The following is a 21,691-nucleotide window of genomic DNA, read 5'->3' on the forward strand; positions in this document are numbered from 1 at the left end:
TATTCCCTCTCAAGCTTTACTGCAAATGGCCAGAGTGTGAATAACATTATAAATATCAATGATAGAATGCTCTATGTTAAGAAATTTAAAATCAACTCTTTCCTTGCCAAAACTACAGGGCACCTAAAGCTGTTAGTCAAAATGGCTCCCCGTAAAGCTTGACAAACCTTTGAAAAAGGTCACTTAATGCAAGTGTATTTTACTTTACCCTCGTAAAATACTCTCAAATGCAGTCTTTGCAATCTACTGCCCAAAAGAAAACAAAAAAGGAATTCTCAAGAGAGAATGAAAACATGGAAATGAAACCAGCGCGCAGGCAAGGTATACAGAGGGGTCACATGGAATCAATACTGAGGGAGAAAGTTACTACTACCGGAGCATCTGGAGTGCAATTAATTCAGGCACTATTTACATATTTCTAGTTCTGTACTGACCTCATGTGGTGCTTTCTTACGTTATCCACAGGCCTACGTAAGTCTGCATATTTGAATTTGTAAATGGTTCTAACTACGCTTAAAGTGAAATGTTTTCAAGCATAGAATAACATTCCATATCCCTTTTCCCATTGTTCACGAACCCTCTCTGTTCGTCAAATCACCCCGATAAATCCATCTGTTCCCTCTAGTTGCTTCCAAAGAAAAAATTCTAGCAACCAAAGACACCAGATTGTAAAACACACACACACACACACACACACACAGAGTTAAGAGTTCTGGCACTACCAAAATATGTTAAGAAATCTTGGCAAATCAGTTAAAAATCCCTTGAACCGTAATTACCTCAGTTGTGAAAATGAATAATACATATCTACATCCGAGCAGGGAATAGGAGTTAGATTTCATTGTGTCTCTCCCCCTTCTCACACTTTCCCTCCCACTTGTCCCCTTTACAGCTTTCGGGGTTTGCTTCCAGGCTCCACTTAGCGTTTCACTTATCCTGGTACTCCATCCTGCCCTTCTACTGCAGCCCCTTACTCCAATTCCATACAATTCCACCACCCCCTGCTTCCAAACTGCTACTTCCCTTCGCGCCCCCTAAGGTCCCAGGCAGCCCCTCCACTCAGCTCCCCACGTCTCCCTCAGTCCGCATTTCCTAACGGCTCCTCCTCTCGGCTCCCCACCCCCTCATCACCAGGTTCATCCTGCCCCTCCAACCGTCTCCCGCCCCCAGGTTCCTTCCTGCCCCTCCAAACACAGCTTCCCCGTCTCAACGTTTTATCTTGGTCCTCTAACCGACTTCCCTGATGCCTCGCTCGCTCCCTATTTTCTCCGACACCTGACTACTCCATTCTGTCCATTCTTTTCAACATACACATAAATGCAAGGGACCCGCATACACACACTGAAGATCCCACCCCCACTTCGATCCTCCATCTTTCCCTTTTATACTTGCTTCCTTTCTTCCCTCTTTCCCCCCCGCCCGCCCCCACCTCCTCCGGAAGAGCCTGGTTCCCAGGCCAAGGTCTCTCACCTCATTCGGTCACTTCAGTGGTGCCAACCGCTTCATACAGGAAAAAACAACCAATCACGTCCCCTTGGGCGCTTCCCCTGCGAGTCCAAGCACTTACTGGGCACCCGCCCCACCGGGCACCCCGCACATGCACACGCACAAACCGAGGTCCTGGGGACGAGGGTTGAGAGTAGAGCGAGCCTTCTTACACCGGCCTCAAACACAGCCCACTTCGCTACAGCCCTTCGCCATTTTGGTTTCCCGCGGACTGCCGGTGCATTCTGGGAGCGCGGAGCGACTCCGGTGCCGAATGGCAGCTCTCCAGGGCTGCGAGGGGGCGGGGACTGCGCAGCGAGCGCGGAAGGACACGGCGCGCTGCGGCCCTGGCCGGAGCTGAACAAAGAGGGACTCTTTAACGCAGCGGTGCAGGCAGGTCCTTCCGCCGCCGGCGCTAACACAATAGTGGTCGCTGCGCTTCTGGCGGTCGGCTGTCTTACTGCTGTTTCTCTCTCTTATAAAGGAAAGCGTCGTGTCCAGTCTGCACCGTGCATTTATTTTTTTATCCTGAGAAATGCGGCAGTGCTCTGTACTACGTCTTGTCTTGCCGATTTCCTCCTGTAACCTTAGATAAAGCACGTTTCTTCTATCTTCACCTTGCAGCCTGCTGTTAGAATTGCCTTCAGCGAGCAGATCCTGGATGTCAGAATTAAATTGTGCTCGGCGATTATTGTCCAGTCCCAAATTCTTTATCAGGAGCTCCTTGCATAGAAGATTTTCGGACATTTTCCCCCCTTAACAATGAAAGGTTTTTCTGTGTGTCTGCTTTGCAGTCATTCCTCATTGTGATGAAACCTGAGAATCATCGGGTGCAAAGTGATTTATTTTAGGAATACAGAACTTTTTTCATACCAGGGCAGACCCTTAGCCTGCCAATATTCTGCTGCCGACCGGAAGCCCAAGTGACAAACTGGAAGTGCATGCTTGTCTCCGACTTAGGCTTAGATGCTGCCCAACTCCTCTTAGTAATTACCTGGGATACCTTTGCTTATAGCATTGACAAAATGTTTTTTAAATCATTTTATATGTTTGTCTCATTACATAACAGGGATAACTAATACACGGTTAAATTAATACATGGTTTTCTTTCTCTCTGAAAAAGTACTTCTTGGTCCTAAACTCTCTTTGCTCATATTTCAAATGGGATTCCCTCAGCCTATAATCTCAGGGTCTGGAAAATAAATATTCATTCTATACACACCATTCAATATTTTTAATATTTTAGTCATACCCTTCCAGTCCTTTGCTTCTCCTAATAATCCTAATCAAATTTCAGTCTGTCTTACTAAAGGTAGCCTCTATCTGCTATCTTTCAAGTTTCACTTTCTCAATTCTATTATAGTTGCTCATAAATTCCTCCTCAGTCCCCTTAACACTTTTGGTTGAGAAGAGCTTTGACTTAAATAAAGCAGATGCAGTCCAAAAATGGATAGAGATATTATCAAAGAGGTATATTTGCTGTGCAGTAAAGCCTAGTCATAGGGACACCTGGGTGGCTCAGTGGTTTAGCACCGCCTTAGGCCCTGGGCGAGGTCCTAGAGACCCAGGATCGGGTCCCACATCCGGCCTCCTGCATGGAGCCTGCTTCTCTCTCTGCCTGTGTCTCCGCCTCTCTCTCTTTGTGTCTCTCATGAATAAACAAAATCTTGAAAAAAAAAAAAAAGCCTAATAACATCAGTTCTGGAGAACATTTGGTCTAAGTTCTCCTCAGTGTTTCTCTCAACGGGTCATCAAGCCACAACTTCAACATCTTGAGTGGTTCAGTAGCTCAGAGACAGTCATTTCAATTTCATAAATGCTAGTAATTAGAAAACTCCATCTGTAAATGTATAATCTGCCTTCCTATGATTTCCATTTACTGATCTAACTTTTGGCCTCTTTAGCCACACAGAAGTATTCTAATCCCTTACACATTACAGAAGCAATGATGCCTATTAAAAAAGAGAGAGAGAAAGAAAGCTTGTCATTTTTCTACATAAACACACAAGGTTCAGAAGTTCATTGATTTAGGGAAATCAGGTACTCAGGGTATCAAAGGCACTGAGAGTCACAGTAAAATATAAAGAACAACCATAACTGGGGGCTTAGAAATTTCTGTTAACCAAGCAACATGTGATAGATTAGGACTTTACATAGATATGGGTATTATGTAGGTATATCTGTGGCAGGAAGTGAGCCTAGGATCCTCCTCCTAATGTTAAGTTTCTCAGAAGCAAAAGCAAAGTAACTCCAGTCAAACTGTAACCTTACTGTTGTTATTTATACCATAGTCATTAGGATTGTTCTGGTTCTCCTCGCTTCCAGGCATAGTAAAATTGTACTCTCTTGCATCTTTGAAGTTAGGCTTGGCCCTGTAACTCCCTTTTACCAATAAAATGGGAGGAGAAGTGATGTGTATCATTTCCTAGGAAAAGCTTTAAGAGGCAGAAGCACATTCCTTTCCCTCCTGCTGTGGTGATGATGGAACCATGTGTTGAAAGAGAACATCTGTCACTTTAGGTCCCTTAATGACTACAATAAGCAGAAACTGGAGTTGTACAACCATCACAACAATCTAGTTTTAAAACATTTCTACCACCCCAAAAATATTCATTATGCCCTTTTCTAATCAACCACCATTTCCATTTCCACCCCCAGGTATCTGTCTCTATAGATTTGTCACTTCTGCTCATTTTATATAAATGGACTCCTACAATATTTTGATCTGGCTTGTTTCACTCACCACAATGTTTTCTTCCTTTTGGATTGCTTCATTGAATGAATGTACCATATTTTGCTTTATCATTTCACCGGTTGATGCACATTTGAAATATTTCCAATTTTTGACTATTATGAGTAATGCTGCTATGAAAATTTTTGTACAAGTCTTTTTAGATACTTGACTCCTAGAAGTGGAATTGCTGTGTTGTATGGCACATTGATGTTTAACTTTTTAGGATGCTGCCAAACTGTTTTACAAAATGTGACAATGTTTGAGGGTTCCAATTTCTCCACATCCTCATCCATACTTGATATTGTCTAACTTATTTAAATTGAAGGATAAGTTACCTAACTTTCTACCATGACCTAACTGTACTATCTTCAACCTAGCCAAACCATTCCCCAGTCAAATGTATGATTATCCTACCTCTTAGGAGATGTCTTATAGATTCATTTTTTGCTAACAGAACCCAGAGTCTCTCTCTTTCTCTTTCTCTCTCTCTCTCTCTCTCTCTCTCTCTCTCTCTCTCTTTCTCTCCCTCTTTTACTCCATAAATGTTGGGTGAATATCATCTTGTTTTTTGGTTATGTTTCTATTTATACAAAGAATCAAAGAACTGTTGTCTCCAGTGGGAGTGAAGTGATTTCTCATTGTGGTTTCAATTTTTATTTCCCTAAAGGCTAATGATTTTGAGCATCTTTCCATGTGCTTATTTGCTAGCCATTCTTATATCTTTGGCCCATTTTTAACTGGACTGTTAGTCTTCTTATTATCAAGTTATAAGATCTTTATTTATCCTGGATATAAATCCTTTACCAGATACATGATTTGTAAACATTTGCTCCCACTCTGTGTCTTCTCTTTTCATTTTCTTAATGGTGTCTTTTGAAGCTCAAAAGTTTTTTTTAATTTTGATTAAATCCAATTTATCTTTTTTCTAAATGCCAAAACTTTAGATCTTATATCTTAGAACTTTTTGCCTAACCCAAGATCACAAACATTTTCTAGTATGTTTCTTTCTAGTTTTATAGATTAGCTTCTTTATAGTCCATGATTCATTTGAGTTAATTTTTGTGTATACTATGAGATACGGGTATTCATCTTTTTGCATGTGCATACTAAATTGGAGGAAATAAAATGTTGTTGTATTGAACCACTGCAATTTGGAATTGTCTGCCACCCAGCATCTTTTATGTGTATTGCTTATCCTGACTGATATAACCTAGATATGTTAATATGGAATAGAACTCAATAATAGCATTAGGGGATCCCAGGGTGGCTCAGTGGTTTAGCACCTGCCTTTGGCTCAGGGCGTGATCCCGATCCCAGGATTGAGTCCCGCATCAGGATCCCTGCAGGGAGCCTGCTTCTCCCTCTGCCTATGTCTCTGCCTCTCTCTCTGTGTCTCATGAATAAATAAATAAAATATTTTTAAAAACTGAAGATAAAAAATATGAGAATTTAGCAGAATATTCAAAACACTAGGTAATTCCCAATATTTAATATTGAGAAGTCACAAGGAATATAATAAAATACTATATTTATAAGACTAAAAGCTCTCAATTATTAGTTATTACTCTCTCATGGAAAAGGGCTAGAAGACCCTTAACATTGTGCACTGTAAATAGAAATGCAAATCATCAGACAAGTCAGATATGTCAAAGAAAGACATTCTGTGTCTTTGTAGTTTGCTTTCATAAATCTGGAAAGGGAAGTAAAACTGAAAAAGCAAAAGAAAAATAAATGTTTCCTAATTATCAAATCAAAAGGATTTGTTAAAATCCCTTTTAGTTTTGTCCAAAGTTTAAGCATCCATATATAACAACACCTCTTTTAAAACACAGCTATTTGTTGTAAAAAGTATGTACTGTTGACCCTTAAACAACACATGAGTTAGGAACACTGACCCCACCCTCATCCTGCATGTATGATTTTTGACTCCCAAAAAACTTAACTACTGTGCTAGCTTTGGGAGTACATGTACCAAAAAACTTAACTACTAACAGCTTACTGCTAACTAGAACCCTTACCAGTAACATAAGCAGTGAGTAACACATATTTTGTATGTTATGTGTAGTATATACTGTATTGTTACAATAAAGTAAGCTAGAGAAAATAAAACGTTAAGAAAATCATAAGGGGGGATGCCTGAGTGGCTCAGCGGTTGAGCGTCTGCCTTTGGCTCAGGGCGTGATCCTGGAGTCCCGGGTTCGAGTGCCACATCGGGCTCCCTGCATGGAGCCTGCTTCTCCCTCTGCCTGTGTCTGTCTGTCTCTCTTTCTCCCTCTGTGTCTCTCATGAATAAATAAATAAAAATCTTTTTTAAAAATCATAAGGGGGGATCCCTGGGTGGCTCAGCGGTTTGGCGCCTGCCTTCGGCCTAGGGAGCGATCCTTGAGTCCCGGGATCGAATCCCGCGTCAGGCTCCTGGCATGGAGCCTGCTTCTCCCTCTGCCTGTGTCTCTGCCTCTCTCTCTCTATGTCTATCATGAATAAATAAATAAAATCTTTAAAAAAAAAATCATAAGGGGAGCATGCCTGGGTGGCTCAGCGGCTGAGTGTCTGCCTTCCGCTCAGGGTGTGATCCTGGGTCCGCGGATCCGAATCAAGTCCCACAGGAGGTTCCTTCCGAGGATCCTGCTTATCCCTCTGTCCATGTCTCTCCCTCTCAGTGTCTCTCATGAATAAATGGATAAAATCTTTTTTAAAAAAAAGATGAAAAGAAATTCATAAGGGGCATCTGGGTGGCTTTGTTGGTTAAGTATCTGCCTTCAGCTCAGATTATAATCAGAGGGTCCTGAGATCATGCCGCAAACTAGCCCTGATTCCGCTTCTCTTCTCGCTTCCCTGCACAGCAGGGAGTCTGCTTCTTTCTTTTTCCCTTCCCCCACCCCCTCACTTGCTCTCTCTCTCAAATAAATAAATAAAATCTTCTTGAAAACTTGGGTGGTTCAGTCGGTTAAGCATCCAGCTCTTGGTCTCGGCTCAGGTCATGGGCTCAGGGTCCTGAGATAGTGCAGCAATCAGGCTCTGCGCTCAGTGGGGAGTCTGAGTTTCTTTCTCCCTCTTTCTGCTCCTCTCCCCCACCACTCATTCTCTCCCTCCCTCCCCTCTCTCTCTCTCTCTCAAATAAATGAATAAGAAGAAGAAAATCATAAGTCAAATACATTTACAGTACTTTATTGTATTTATAAAAGAAATCTGCGTGTAAATGGATCTGTGCATTTCAAACCCATGTTTGTTCGAGGCTCAAATGTGTAGAAAATTTAGACCCCTCATATAATACACCTTAAAATGTAGTGTGCCCATTATCAATGTATTGCCTGTAATTTCTAAATCCACTCATTACTTGCTTTGTGAAAATGGATGTGGACCCTTTAAATATTTTTCCTTCGCCAGCTTCCAGAACGTTAAGCTTTGTCAGAGAATTGAAGAGACCATGCATTATAAAGCAGTTTTCCCTTTTGGTTCTAAGTGCACTCTCAGCAGCCTCCTACAGTGTGCACAGCTTCCCCAGAGCTAGATCCAGACGTATATGCACCTTCCTCAGGCTTGTGAAATCATCTTCACTCTACCCCAACCCCAGAAGAATTAGCATGTGCTGCCATTAAAAGTGACATTTCTGCTGTCTTGGCAGTCAGAAATTTAAGGTGAGTGATTGAAAAGGGTGTGTTCAGTCCAAACAAATCACTCAAAAGTCATAAGAGCTAGATTCCAATTCCCATTTCCATATACCTGCTTATAACACAAGCTTTGGAAAATTAAATCACCAAAATTTGGGAGAAGGGAGATGAGAGAGAGAGAGAGAGAGAGAGGTTGAGAAAGAGAGAATTATATCCAATAGTAAGAAAGATAAACTGTCTTATCTATCTTTACACTGTTAATTTGCCCACTGAGCCAAAGATGTGGACAAGGTAAGAGAGACAGCATGAAGTGAGAGGCAGAGAAACAAAAGTAGAAATCCCAGAGGACTGAGGACCTTAGGTGCTAGCCAGATTATGTCGCTTTATTAGCTGAGTGATCTTGAACAATCACTAAACTCTCACAGTCTGACTCTTTTTTGGGGGTCAATGGGGAGGCTAAGAATATCAACATTCAATCTTTATCACACAGAATAACTGAAATGGTATATATAAAAGTGTTTTTTTCCTCTTGGAACAATTATGACATGTTTGACTCCCCTGATTCAACTTCAAGTTCTTTGAGGTTTGAAGGGCATTATTCTTGTGCTCGCTTCGGCAGCACATATACTGAAGGGCATTATTCTTCTTTATTTCTCTATCCCTGGAAACATCTGGGCCACAGAATAACCCTTACAATAACTAAATTTTAAAATGGATATTTACTTGACAATGTTAAGTATGTTCTTCTATATGTGGAGAACTATGCTGTGACTGTTCAGGACAGGATACAAACATCAATAATACATATCCATAAAGTAGGCTAAAGGGTCTAGAGATAGTGATATTAATAAGTAATTAAGGTAAAATATAAATCTATAAAAATGTGAAAAGGTATGATATATCCTAGGAGTGAGAACAAATTCAGTGGGACCTAGTGTGAAGGATATAAACAAGGATAGAAAGATGGCCAGGTCTTATTGCGAGAGACCTCATATGATGAGTGGTATATAGGTCAAGACTTTTTTATTGCAAGGGTCATTTCTGCAACCCGAGCAAGCCTGGGAGGGCCAGAACCCTTTGCCTTGGTCTTGCCTGGAGACAGAAACAAGAAAGATGAAGGATCCTCCATCTCAGTCTCTCTCAATCTCCTCCTTTCCCCCTTCTCTCTCTCCCTCTCTTGCTTCTGCTCTTCTTGGAGTGTTTCATTTTCTTCTTCTGCAGATGGCCATCTCTGGTTAGTAGGAAACAGGGCATTTGGCAAGGCTACATATTTCTATAGTAACCAGTCAAGAAAAGAGAATTTTCTCCCTTTATCTCTTTTCCCAATCCCTACTCCTCACCTTTAGATCTCTAAGGAGGAAAGTAAGGGAAGAGAAGGGAACAGAAGGGAAGGGAACGGAAGGGAACAGAAGGGAAGGGAAAGGAAGTATTCCAATGGACTAGGCTTGGGTCAGATGCCCAACCTGGACCTGATGTTACAGGCAAGAAGATGAGCTATGATGTTCAGCAAAAATTAGATCAGTACCCATCCCAGTAGCCAAAGAAGTGGAGTTTTCTTATCAGATGCCACCACAAGAAGCACATAATTGAAGTGGAAGAGAAGGTGTTTCCACCAAAAAAGGGGTTGTTCTTCTGGGCTGCCCAAATATTTTAAGTCTACTAATATGCAGTGAAGTTTGTACTTCCGTTATAATAGCAGTAATAATGTTAATAATAATAATAACATCTGTTGGATTTTATCCTTTGTCAATATGTATGAAAAGTACTTTACAAATGTTATTTAATTTTCCCAAAAACCCTAAGAAAAAGATATTAATTCCTATTTATTTTACAGGTAAAGCAACAAAGACACAGAGAAGATAAATTATCCAAAGTCGCACAAATAAGTGCAGATTTGAATCCAGTTTTGTTTACTTTGGAACCATTCTTTAACCACTCTCCTATATAGAAACAGAAGAACCATCAGAGGCTTTAAGATAAATCCATCTGGGACACTCAGTGGTTGAGCATCTGCCTTCAGCTCAAGGTGTGATTCTGCAGTCCTGGGATCAAGTCCTGCATTAGGCTCCTTGCAGGAAGCCTGCTTCTCCCTCTGCCTATGTCTCTGCCTCTCTCTGTGTGTCTTTCATGAATAAATAAAATCTTTAAAAGAAAAGATAAATCCTTCAGAAATATCTCTCGAATAATGTTGTGGAAATTGGATTCAAGGTTGGAAGTACTGCAAATGAAAAGGCCACTGCAACTGTCCAGTTGAGTAATGGGTGAATGCCTGGACAGAGAAAAAGAAGGCACTCCAAAGACAGAAAGAGACATCAACAAAACTTGACAGTCATTGGAAGAGGTACGTGAAAGAGTGAATTGATTTAAGAATAATCTTTGAGGGACGCCTGGATGGCTCAGTGGTTGAGAGTCTGCTTTTGGCTCAGGGTGCAATCCCAGAGTCCCAGGATCGCGTCCCACATCAGGCTCCCCACATGGAGCCTGCTTCTCCCTCTGCCTATGTCTCTGCCTCTCTCTCTCTCTCTCTCTCTGTGTGTGTGTGTGTGTGTCATGAATAAAATCTTTTTAAAAAATTACTTTAATCTTTGAGGTTTGTGGCTTGAATGAGATGAAAGATGATGATTGTGTTTCTTTGTTTCTTCTTCTCTCTCCCCTTTCTTCCCTACTTCATCTTAACATAAGGTGGCTGAAAAAAAAAAAACATAAGGTGGCTGATGTTGAAATTAACCAAGATAAGTAATAAAATCTGTGGAACAATTTAAAGGAAAAACTAAAGAAATTAAGTTCTGAAGAAGTTGAATTTAAGGTGCCCATGGAATATTGAAATGAGTATGTCCCGTGGGCAGCTGGAAATGATGCATCTGGAGCTCCAGAAAGGAGTGGGTTGGTATTATTAGATGGAAAACTACACACCTAATCAACCCTTAGTACTCCAATCCAATCTGCTTCATTAGTATTCTCCCCCGACTCTCCTATGCTAGGAATAAGAGGTTGGCACAATTAGCAATTATAATTGAAGCAGAATAAAATATTAGGCAATCAAATTTAATTTCACAAAATTTACATATTAAACTAGAGGATTTGCAGGATTGCTGATAAGAAGACAAGAATGAGCAAATAGTGTTTATGGATTTTGTTTCACCATTGTCATCAGTTAATAATAAATGTACAGTTGGAGTGCCTGGCTGGCTCAGTTGGTAAAGTATGTGGCTCTTGATCTCAAGGTTGTAAGTTTGCCCATGCTGGATGTAGAGACCACTTAAAAGCAAAAACTTTACAAATGATAATAATAGTAGAGGTAGTAGTAGTAGAGTTTATGGTTATCTCTAAGCGGTAAGTTTTTCTTCTTCTTTGTGCTTGTCCCTATTTCCTAATTTTCCTGAACTTCTAATATTTAAAAGGTTATTTAAAACTCATACAGTGCAGCAATACAGGTTTTCGGTCATGTGACCATGAGAAAATTTAGATGCTGCCAGAGGCATTTTGAAGCTCCAAGGCTGTCAAAATCTGGGCTCCTTGGGGAGCTCTCCAGGGTACTAAACTGCCTCTCCTGAAATTCTGACCAGTGAATCAGATCTTTGTGTTTCTCTTCTGACTTATTTGCCCTTGGTCTACACTGAATCCTGGTCTTCTGATTTTTTTTTTTATTTTTTTGTCTTCTGATTAACTGGCTGTCTCAACGATGTCTTAACTATCAACTTAGTTCTCTAAATGAGTTCCCAACAGGCTTTAACTGTTAATTACACACTGATGCCTACAAAATCTGTAGAGCCAGTAATTTTCTTCCCACCCAAATTCATCTATTCTATTTCTACTACCATTAGCCTTCACTAATTTGTTTGACAAACTGGTGTAAATGGATAGGTAAAATGTAAAATTGTTAAACTTCCAGAAGATAACAGGAGAAAATCTATTTGGCTTGCATTTGGCAATTCGTTTTTAGATTCAACACTAAAACCATGTTCCATGAATTAAGAACACTGATAAGTTGTACTTTATGAAAAATATTTTTGCTTTGTGAACAACACCATTTAGATAATGAAAAGAAGGCCAAGGATTGGGAGAAAACATTTGCAAAAATACATATCCAGAATTCAAAATAGAAAGTTGATATAAAGAAATCTGTTCCCTTTCTATACACAAAAAATGAAGTAGCAGAGAGAGAAATTAAGAAAACAACCTCATTTACTATTGTATCAAAAAGAATAAAATATCTAGGAGTAACTTAGCTAAAGAAGTGAAAGACCCCATACTCTAAAAACTATAAAACACTGTTGAAAGAAATTGAAGGTGACAAATGAAAGATACACCATGCTCCTGGACTGGAAGAATTAATATTGTTAAAACACCCATACTACACAAAGCAATGTAGAAATTCAATATAATTCCTATCAAAATACCAACAGTACTTTTCACCAAACTAGAACAAATAACTAAAATTTTTATGGAACCATGAAAAACCTCAAATAGCCAAAGCAATCTTGAGAAAGAAGAACAAAATTAGAGGTATAAGGATCCCAGATTTCAAGAAATACTACAAAGTTGTAGTGATCAAAACAGTATTGTATCGGCACAAAAATAGACACATAGATCAATAGAACAGGATGGAAATACCAGAAATAAACTCATGCATATATGGTCAATTAATCTGACAAAGCAGGCAAAAATACACAATGCAGAAAAGACAGGTTCTTCAGTAAATAGTGTTGCAAAAACCGGGCAGCTACATTCAAAGGAATGAAACTGGACCATTTTCTTACACCATATACAAAAAATAAACTCAAAATGGATTAAAGACCTAAATGTGATACCTGAAACTATAAAACTCCTAAAAGAAAATAGGCAGTAATCTCCTGGACACTGGTCTTAGCAACATATTTATGGATATGTCTCCTCAGGTAAGGGAAACAAAAGCGAAAATAAACTATCGGGGCTACACCAAAATAATAAGTTTCATATAGGCAGAGAAATCATCAACCAAATGAAAAAACAACCTGTGAATGGGAGAAGATAATTGCAAATGGTATATCTGATAAGGGGTTGAGACCCACAGTATATAAAGAATTTTTGCAGCTCAACATCAAGAAAAACCAAACAATCCAATTAAAAATGGACAGAGGACTTGAATAAACATATATCCAAAGAAGACATATAGATGACCAACAGATATGTGAAAAGATGCTCACCATTGCTAATCATCAGGGAAATGCAAATCAAAACCACAACAACAACAAAAAAAAACAACTCACACCATTCAGAATAGCTAGTAACAAAAGGCAAGAAATAACAAGTGCTGAAAAGGATGTGGAAAAAGAGAATCCTCTTGCATTGTTGGTGGGAATGTAAATTGGTGCAGCCACTGTGGAAGACAGTATGGACAGTCCTCAAAAAATTAAAAATAGATATCCTATATGATATAGTAAGTCCACTACTGTATTATTTACCCCAAGAAAATGAAAACACTAATTCATAAAGATATATGGACACTTACCTTTACTGCAGCATTATTTACGATAGTCAAGATATGGAAACAACCTGTTTATTCACAGATGAATGAATAAAGAAGATGTGGTATAGACAGATAGGCATACACTGGATTTTTACTCAGCTAAAAAAAGAATGAGATCTTGGGATCCCTGGATGGCTCAGCAGTTTAGCGCCTGCCTTCAGCCCAGGGTGTGATCCTGGAGTCCCAGGATTGAGTCCCACGTTGGGCTCCCTGCATGGAGCCTGCTTCTCCCTCTGCCTGTGTTTCTGCCTCTCTCTCTCTCTCTCTCTCTCTCTGTCTCTCGTGAATGAATAAATAAATAAAATCTTTTTTAAAAAATTAGATCTTGCCATTTCTGACAATATGGGTGGTCCTATGGATATTATACCAAGTAAAATAAGTCAGATGCAGAAAGAAATACTATATGATTTCACTTATATGTGGAAACTAGAAAAAAACAAAACAAGCAAAAACAGAAACAGACTCATAAATACATAGAACAAACTGGTGGTTGCCAGAGGGAAGGTGGGAGGGGATGAGTGAGGTAGGTGAAAGGGATTAAGAGATACAAATGTCCAATTGTAATATAAGTAAGTCACAGAGATGACAAGTACACCATAAGGAATACTGTGAATAATATTGAAATGTTGTATAGTGACAGACGTTAACTACACTTATCATGGTAAGCATTGAATAATATATAGATTTGTTAAATCACTATGTTGTGCACCTGAAGCTAGTATATCATTATACGTCAACTTAACTTAAATAATAAAATCTTTCAAAAATTTTAATTATGATGTTTAGAAATGTATGAATCTTATAAATAGATACTGTCAACTATGTCTAAAAATGATTCTCCTCTATAATCCATGTGCTTTCCCCTTACTCTTTTTTTAAGCTTGTGGGAAGTGTTACAATTATTGAGGAGCAGTTTATAAAACTTTCTAAAATGAGTTTTCAAACCATCTTTTGTAATTGCAATTTCATTGTTTGGTACCTATTTTGCCTTGGCTGCTATTAAAATTTCTAAAACATCATAAGCTATAAAGATTTCCCCATATTACATGCTCATATTTTTTAGTTTATCTATAATCCCAAGAAGTTCTGGTTTTAAATTGCTCATTTTTTTGAATCTTCAGTCCTTGAACAAATTTTAAATAGGCTCTACTATACTATGATTTAAAAGAAACAGCAGAACATAAATGGGAAGAGAGGCCATGGATATCAGTCAATAGTCATAGTTGATAAATTTGGGGAAGGTCTAACTTTTTAAAATCGAAGTCAGTAGTCTCAATTGATTTTATGGAGAAATTTTTGGTAAGCAAATGGTAATCATTTCTACCCAGATCTTATTCTTACTTTCTCAAACTTTCACCTTGATATGTAGTGAACTCAGTGTGCTTGATGAGTATATTAGATTTCATAATAATGTGAAAATTACTGGGCTTAATTTTGGTTTAGAGCACCAATTGTTGTGGTATTTACTTCTGTTTGAATCAAGTATAGTGTCTAATGTCAAAACAATACATTGGATCCAGTAACTCTTAGGGTAAAAATTATCCATGTGCAGATGGTGACAAGAGTGACCAATTACACTCTGGATGTATAAATACCATAAGTACGTATTCACAGTTATGAATGAAATAAGAATTCTCACAGTATTAATGCACTTTCAACAAGCTGTGCAAATAAAGAGTGAAACACAATCTGTTCTATATGTTTTCACAGTCTTAATTGCTGTAACATGAGAAATCCTTTCTTAAGGGTTGAAACCCTCAGCTGCTTTTAGATCACAAAAGTCCTTCAGTTTACAGTTAGAGGCTTCTCTACATCCAGAATATTTGGTACTCTTATGGACAATAGTCTCACTGTTTAAGTTAACAGATTTCATATACTTGGAAGTAAAGTGCTTTTAAGTCATGACATGACTTTAGCTTTGGCCTTAAAATTAAGCCTTTTATTAAAAAGGACTTTTGGCCTTTTATTTCTAAGGACTTCTTTCTGTAAAAGGATTCTTCTGTTAACATATAACATATTTCTATTATAACATTTGATTTTTCTTTTGCATCTTCACAAAACCAAAAAAAAAAAAGTTTTGTGCCAGCCAATAGTTGTCTCTAACACATATTTTTTCCAATTACAACGTGTTGGTGTTATTTCTGGAAAAATATAGAAAAGTACAAAGCATAAAATAAAAATTATTCATAATCCACATAGACATGAACACCATTAACAGTGTGGTATTCATAGTTCTATATAAAATACTTATTTTAAAAGAAAGAAATATGACATTCCTGGTTCATTTACATTGGAAGTGGGAAATGCTAGAAGTGTGGTTAGATAGATTTGTGAATATTTTCTTTTCTAATACCTATTGTGGAGATAATGATGAATAGCTCTATGATGGCAGAATGGGATATATCTGTAATTCCCATTCCCAAGAAAATTTCAAAAAATGTTACATAGGACTAATCATAAAATATCGCCATAAAGAAGAATAAGTGATGAATAAACTCATTATCAAAACTTAACTTAATTTTTTAAAGCTTTTTTAAAGATTTTTATTTATTTGAGACAGAGGGAGGGCATGAAGGGGGGGTGGAGTGGGGTGGGGGAGGAGCAGTGGGAGAGGGAGAAACAGGCTACCTGCTGAGCAAGGAGCCCAATGCAGGTCTGGATTCCAGGATCTGAGCTCATGACCTGAGCTAAAAGTGGGAACATAACCGACTGAGCCACCCAGGCACCCCTCAAGATATATCTTTAATGTGAGGAAGAGGGCAGCCCTGGTGGCTCAGCGGTTTAGTGCCGCCTACAACCCAGGGCCTGATCCTGGAGACCCAGGATCGAGTCCCGCGTCAGGCTCCCTGCGTGGAGCCTGCTTCTCCCTCTGCCTGTGTCTCTGCCTCTCTCTCTGTGTCTCTCATGAATAAATAAATAAAATCTTAAAAAAAAATAAAGTGAGGAAGAACATCAAGAAGATATAAAAAAAAAAAACCTATAGAGTTGTACAACACAGAGTGACCCTTAATGTAAACTGTGGACTTTAGTAAATAATAATGTATCAATGTCAGCTCATCAATTTTGACAAAGGTACCACCCAATGCAAGATGCTAATAATAGGGGACGCTAAGCCCTAAGGGTAGGGAAAGGGAGTATATGGAAGTTCTCTTTACTTTCTACTCAGTCTTTCTATAAACCTAAAACTGCTCTGAAAATTAAAGGTTACTAACTTTTTTTTTTAAGGTTACTAACTTTTTTAATGAAAAAGAGAAATAAAATAAAATAATATGAATCTGCAAATCTCAATACTTTTGTGATGGATTTTTCACCTGCATGTTTGCTGATTCTTTTCCATTTCCTGAGCCCTTAACCAGTAACCATGACACACCTTCATCAGTCCTTTTCCTTTTTATTCTCCAGTCTACTCTTTCTAAACTAGTTCATCTGCTTCCATGCCTTCAATTGTTACTCATCGGATAGCACTTAGTGCTTAGTGCCTTCCTTTCTTCCACTGAAAGTACTCACTCTCCCCGTATTCTCATCTTGGCCATATTCTCTACCACCTTCCATCCTGCTTCCACTTTCCATCATTTCAGGCATATCAGATGAATATGCTGTCTTTTCATACTTATCAATCTGCCTGAATGCCCTGGCTAATCCTTTCATCTTTCCCTATCATATTCTTTAAGCAAATGTTCTAAAGCAAATGTCCCTAGTTTTGTAAAGCTACTCCTAACTCAACCATTGATTTTTTTTTAAAGATTTTATTTATTTATTCATGAGAGACACACAGAGAAAGGCAGAGACGTAGGAAGAGAGAGGAGAAGCAGGCTCCATGCAGAAAGCCCAATGCGGGACTCCATCCCCAGGACTTCGGGATCACACCCTGACCCAAAGGCAGACCCTTAACTGCTGAGCCACCCAGGCGTCCCTCAACCATTGAACTAAGTCAGCATTTGCTTATAATCACAGACGGGACTTTAAAAAAAGGGAAAAAAGGCCAGCCCCGGTGGCTCAGCGGTTTAGCGCCGCCTACAGCTCAGGGTGTGATCCTGGAGACCCGGGATTGAGTCCCACGTTGGGCTCCCTGCATGGAGCCTGCCTCTCCCTCTGCCTGTGTCTCTGCCTCTCTCTCTCTCTCTCTCCCCCCTCTCTGTGTATTCTCATGAATAAATAAATAAAATCTTTAAAAAAAAAAGGGAAAAAATAATCACACAGTCTGGCTTATATTGTCATTAGTTATATATTTTGCTTCCTTCCTTCACTAATCAATGACATCTCGGGAGGTAGGATATATACATATTACTCAATTTTGCATTGTCCTGTTACCAAGTATGGTACTAGGAGCATAGACAATAATAAAGATTTTGGTTCCTGATAATCAGGCTTGAGCCAAGCTCTGACTCACTCTTCTGCTTTCACAAAATACTTGTTGAACTGAGTGAAAACATTGATGGGGATCGTTGTCTGCAAGAAACAGTCCTGAAATATTAAAATTTACATTTTCATGTTAATAGGCTTTTAGTATATATCTTTTTAGGTCATTAAAAAGCATCTACTTAAAAAAAAAAGCATCTACTTTAAAATATAATAAAAAATAATTTGTAAAATAGAGAATTATACTTTAAAAGGACTGTTGAACAATATAGTTTTTAAATATCATCAAAAGAAACTGAGTCTCATATGATCCAGAATAAGTAAAGTTTCATTAGCATTTTTCTAGAACTTTTCATGGGAAGGGTATCTGGATAAATCAAAATGAGTATTTCAGTTGGCATGAAAGCTACAGTCTTTTTAAAAAAAAAAAAAGATTTTATTTATTTACTCACGAGAAACACACACACACAGAGAGAGAGAGAGAGAGAGAGGCAGAGACACAGGCAGAGGGAGAAGCAGGCTCCATGCAGGGAGCCCAACCTGGGACCCAATCCAAGGTCTCCAGGATCATGCCCTAGGCTGAAGGCGGCGCTAAACTGTTGAGCCACCCAGGCTGCCTGAAAGCTACAGTCTTTTGTGAAACATCAAATTTACACAAAGATTATGAAAGAGAGATATGATGACATGATTGTGTTTTTGGTTTTGGTTTTTTAAAACAGCACTACTTGTATCATATGCTGAGTTTCTGGTCACTAACACACACACACAAATACAACTGGATATGGTGTATTATTAATCTGGACTAGAAAAATAACACTTTACATAGTTAATTAGCATATTTAGAGGTAAAGATGAAAATATTACAACAAACACAGTACAAACCTATTCCTTAAAATGTAAATAGATGTTAATCGAGGAGGGCTGAAGTAGACCTTCAAGATTAGCACTAGATACAGATATATGAAAATGCAGAATATGATCAGAAGCAAACACAAATACCTGTCTCTTTCTTCTTCCTTTTTCTAATAAGAGTTAATTTAGTGCTTATTATGTGCTAGGCACTGCGCTAGCAGCTGGAGATAGAAAAACCAAAGAGTCTTTATGAATCCTACCCTCACAGTTAAGTGAAGGAAAAGTAAGTAAACAACTGCAATACAAATTAAATGCTGTAATAGAAATAAGAACAAGGTTATGTGAGGAGGAAGAGCCTTTAAATTTGCACAGAAAGAAAGTAGGAGGAAAGTGAAACCAGTGTATGGAGTTAAGGGAGGTTCTACATCCAATGAGATAAAATGTGCAGGTGACAGATGGCAGCCATGCAGTACCCCACCAATGGAGTGTTGTGGAGTGAATAGCAAGTAGGTTTGTCTAACTAGAACAAGGGGATTGTGTTGGGAATAGGAGAACATAAATTTAGAAATATAGGCAAGCAAAGGAAAGTTTGTGACTTGGGAGCAAAGGCCTAGAGATGTGAACTTTTTGTTAATCTGTTACCATTATGAAAATGGACATTTCCTTGTTCATGTGTGAGCTCCTCTTCATCCTTCAAAGACCAGTTTAGATGTTCTAGATCTTCATCCCATTAGTGCCAACATGGAAAGCTCCTGCTGTGCTTCACTTTGTTCCTATGTCCATGTTTCACTTGCTCACATTGTGATTTACTTAGATACTGATTTATTTGTTTCTTCCTTTTAGTCTGGGCTTCTTGAGAAAAAAAAAAAAAAAGGCTATGCCTTTTCCCTCTATGTCCTATTATAGGGGAGGCTCACAATATAAATAGGGTGATGAAACAACAGAAGAACAGCATTTGTGTCTGGGTGGCTCAGTCAGTTAAGCATCTGCCTCCAGCTTAGGTCAAGATCCCAGGATGCTGGGATCCAGCCCACATCAGGCACCCTGCTCAGTGGGGAATTTGCTACTCCCTCTTCCTTTGCCCCTCCCCCTGCTGTGTGCATTCTCTCTCTCAAATAAATAAATAAATAAATAAATAAATAAATAAATAAACAAACAAACAAACCTTTTAAGAAAGAAGAACAGCATTTGTTTCCTTGTTATGCTTTCTGAAAATAAAGTTGTATTTGGAGGGGGAAAAAGTGTTGACACTGATTACGCACATTGTCTTTCTTCTTAATTTTTAATTAATTAATTTTAAAAAATATTTTATTAATTTATTCATGAGAGACAGAGAGAGAGAGGGGCAGAGACACAGGAAGAGGGAGAAGCAGGCTCCATGCAGGGAACCCGATGTGGGACTCGATCTCGGGTCTCCAGGATCACACCCTGGGCTGAAGGCAGCGCTAAACCGCTGAGCCCCCCGGGCTGCCCTAATTTTTAATTTAAATTCAATTAATTAAGATATAGTGTATTATTAGTTTCAGAGGGAGACTTCAGTGATTCATTGATCTTATATAACATCCAGTGCTCATTACCTCAAGTGCCCTCTTTAATGTTCACCACCCAGTTACTCCCTCCCCGCAACTTCCTCCCCTCCAGCAACCCTCAGTTTCTTTTCTTTGATTAAGAGTCTCTTATGCTGGGATCCCTGGGTGGTGTAGCGGTTTGGCGCCTGCCTTTGGCCCAGGTAGCGATCTTGGAAACCCGGGATCAAATCCCACGTCGGGCTCCTGGTGCATGGAGCCTGCTTCTCCCTCTGCCTGTGTCTCTGCCTCTCTCTCTGTGACTATCATAGAAAGAAAAGAGTCTCTTATGCTTTGTCTCCCTCTTCGATTTCATCTTGCTCTATTTTTCCCTCCCTTCCCCTATGATCTTCCATTTTTTTTCTTAAATTCCACATATAAGTGAGATCATATGATGATTTTCTTTCTTTAATTGTTTATTTCACTCAGCATAATACCCTCTAGTTCCATCCACATCATTGCAAATAGCAAGACTTCATTTATTTGATGGCTGAGTAGTATTCCCGTGTGTGTGTGTGTGTGTGTCTTCTTTATTCACTCATCTGTAGATGGACATCTGGCCCGTTTCCATAGTTTGGCTATTGTGGACATTGCTGCTATTGGGGTGCAGGTGTCCCTTTGGATCACTACATTTGTATCTTTTTTTAAATTTATTTTTTATTTTTTTACTACATTTGTATCTTTAGGGTAAATATCTAGTAGTGCAGTTGCTGGGTGGGCTGTAGGGTAGCTCTATGTTCCACTTTTTTGTTTCCTTCTTTTTTATTTAAAAAAATTTTTTTCTTTTTTTAAAACAGAATTTCTCTTTTGCCTTTTCAATGAAATGATTTTTCAGTAGCATTAGTCTATATATACCCATAGAAAGGCAAGAAAACCCAATGTGAATTACTTGTTATATATTTCTTACAAGATTTTTTTTCCTTCCTACTTTATAACTGCAGATAACCCAGGAATCTTATTTAAGGGTGTCCTGGAAGTCATTCTTCTTCAGTTCCCACCCATTCTATTTAATTCTGAAGTTTGAAGGCGTCTTTCAGGCTTATCTTTACTCTTAAGTCATAGAAGTACTTTTTGATTCAGATTGATGTCCTAGTCTTCTTTTCATTTGGACCATTCACAAGTCAACTGTGATTTATTTTAATGGCAAACAGTAACTGCAACAGAAAGACACAATCGAATGAAGTCACTATAATGGCTTTTACCAAAGATTAAATCCTTTCTACCCTGTTTTCTACAAACAGATCCACCTGGTAGCTTCAGAAGCTGGATTTTCCTGGTCTTCGTCAGCATATGTGTCTTTTCCTGCTTATTTTAGAGAAAAAGTGCTCTGCTTATCAGCCTGAGACAACATTTTTTGTGAAATTGATCAATGCTGATTCCAGAAGTTGGAGCCACAGTGTTCCATGGAAAGCTCTCTTTCCAGGTTTGATTGTACTCTATATATTAAAATGTTTTAGGGCAGCCCGGGTGGCTTAGAAGATTAGCGCCACCGTCAGCCTAGGGCATGATCCTGGAGACCTGGGATCCAGTCCCACGTCAGGCTCCCTGCATGGGTGGGGCTTGCTTCTCCCCCTGC

At 38.9% G+C, this 21,691-nt stretch overlaps 1 protein-coding gene across 4 annotated transcripts in view; it reads right to left on the reverse strand.

The window, feature by feature from the left end:
- Positions 1 to 1,777, reverse strand: part of MTF2 (metal response element binding transcription factor 2) — a 78,030-nt gene extending 76,253 nt beyond the window's left edge. For 3 of the 4 annotated variants that reach the window (XM_035718019.2, XM_035718018.2, XM_049111674.1), the window contains exon 1: positions 1,471 to 1,777. Coding sequence is in view for 3 of the 4 variants with exons in the window: in XM_035718018.2 (XP_035573911.1) it covers positions 1,471 to 1,475 (5 nt within the window). In the remaining variant the exon portion in view is untranslated. Of the gene's footprint in view, positions 1 to 779; positions 1,033 to 1,470 lie in introns of those variants that run through there. The other variant, XM_035718015.2, reaches the window with a different exon arrangement.
- Positions 1,778 to 21,691: the final 19,914 nt, after the last annotated feature.

Source organism: Canis lupus, chromosome 6 (assembly GCF_003254725.2).
Source record: "Canis lupus dingo isolate Sandy chromosome 6, ASM325472v2, whole genome shotgun sequence".
Taxonomy (NCBI): domain Eukaryota; kingdom Metazoa; phylum Chordata; class Mammalia; order Carnivora; family Canidae; genus Canis; species Canis lupus.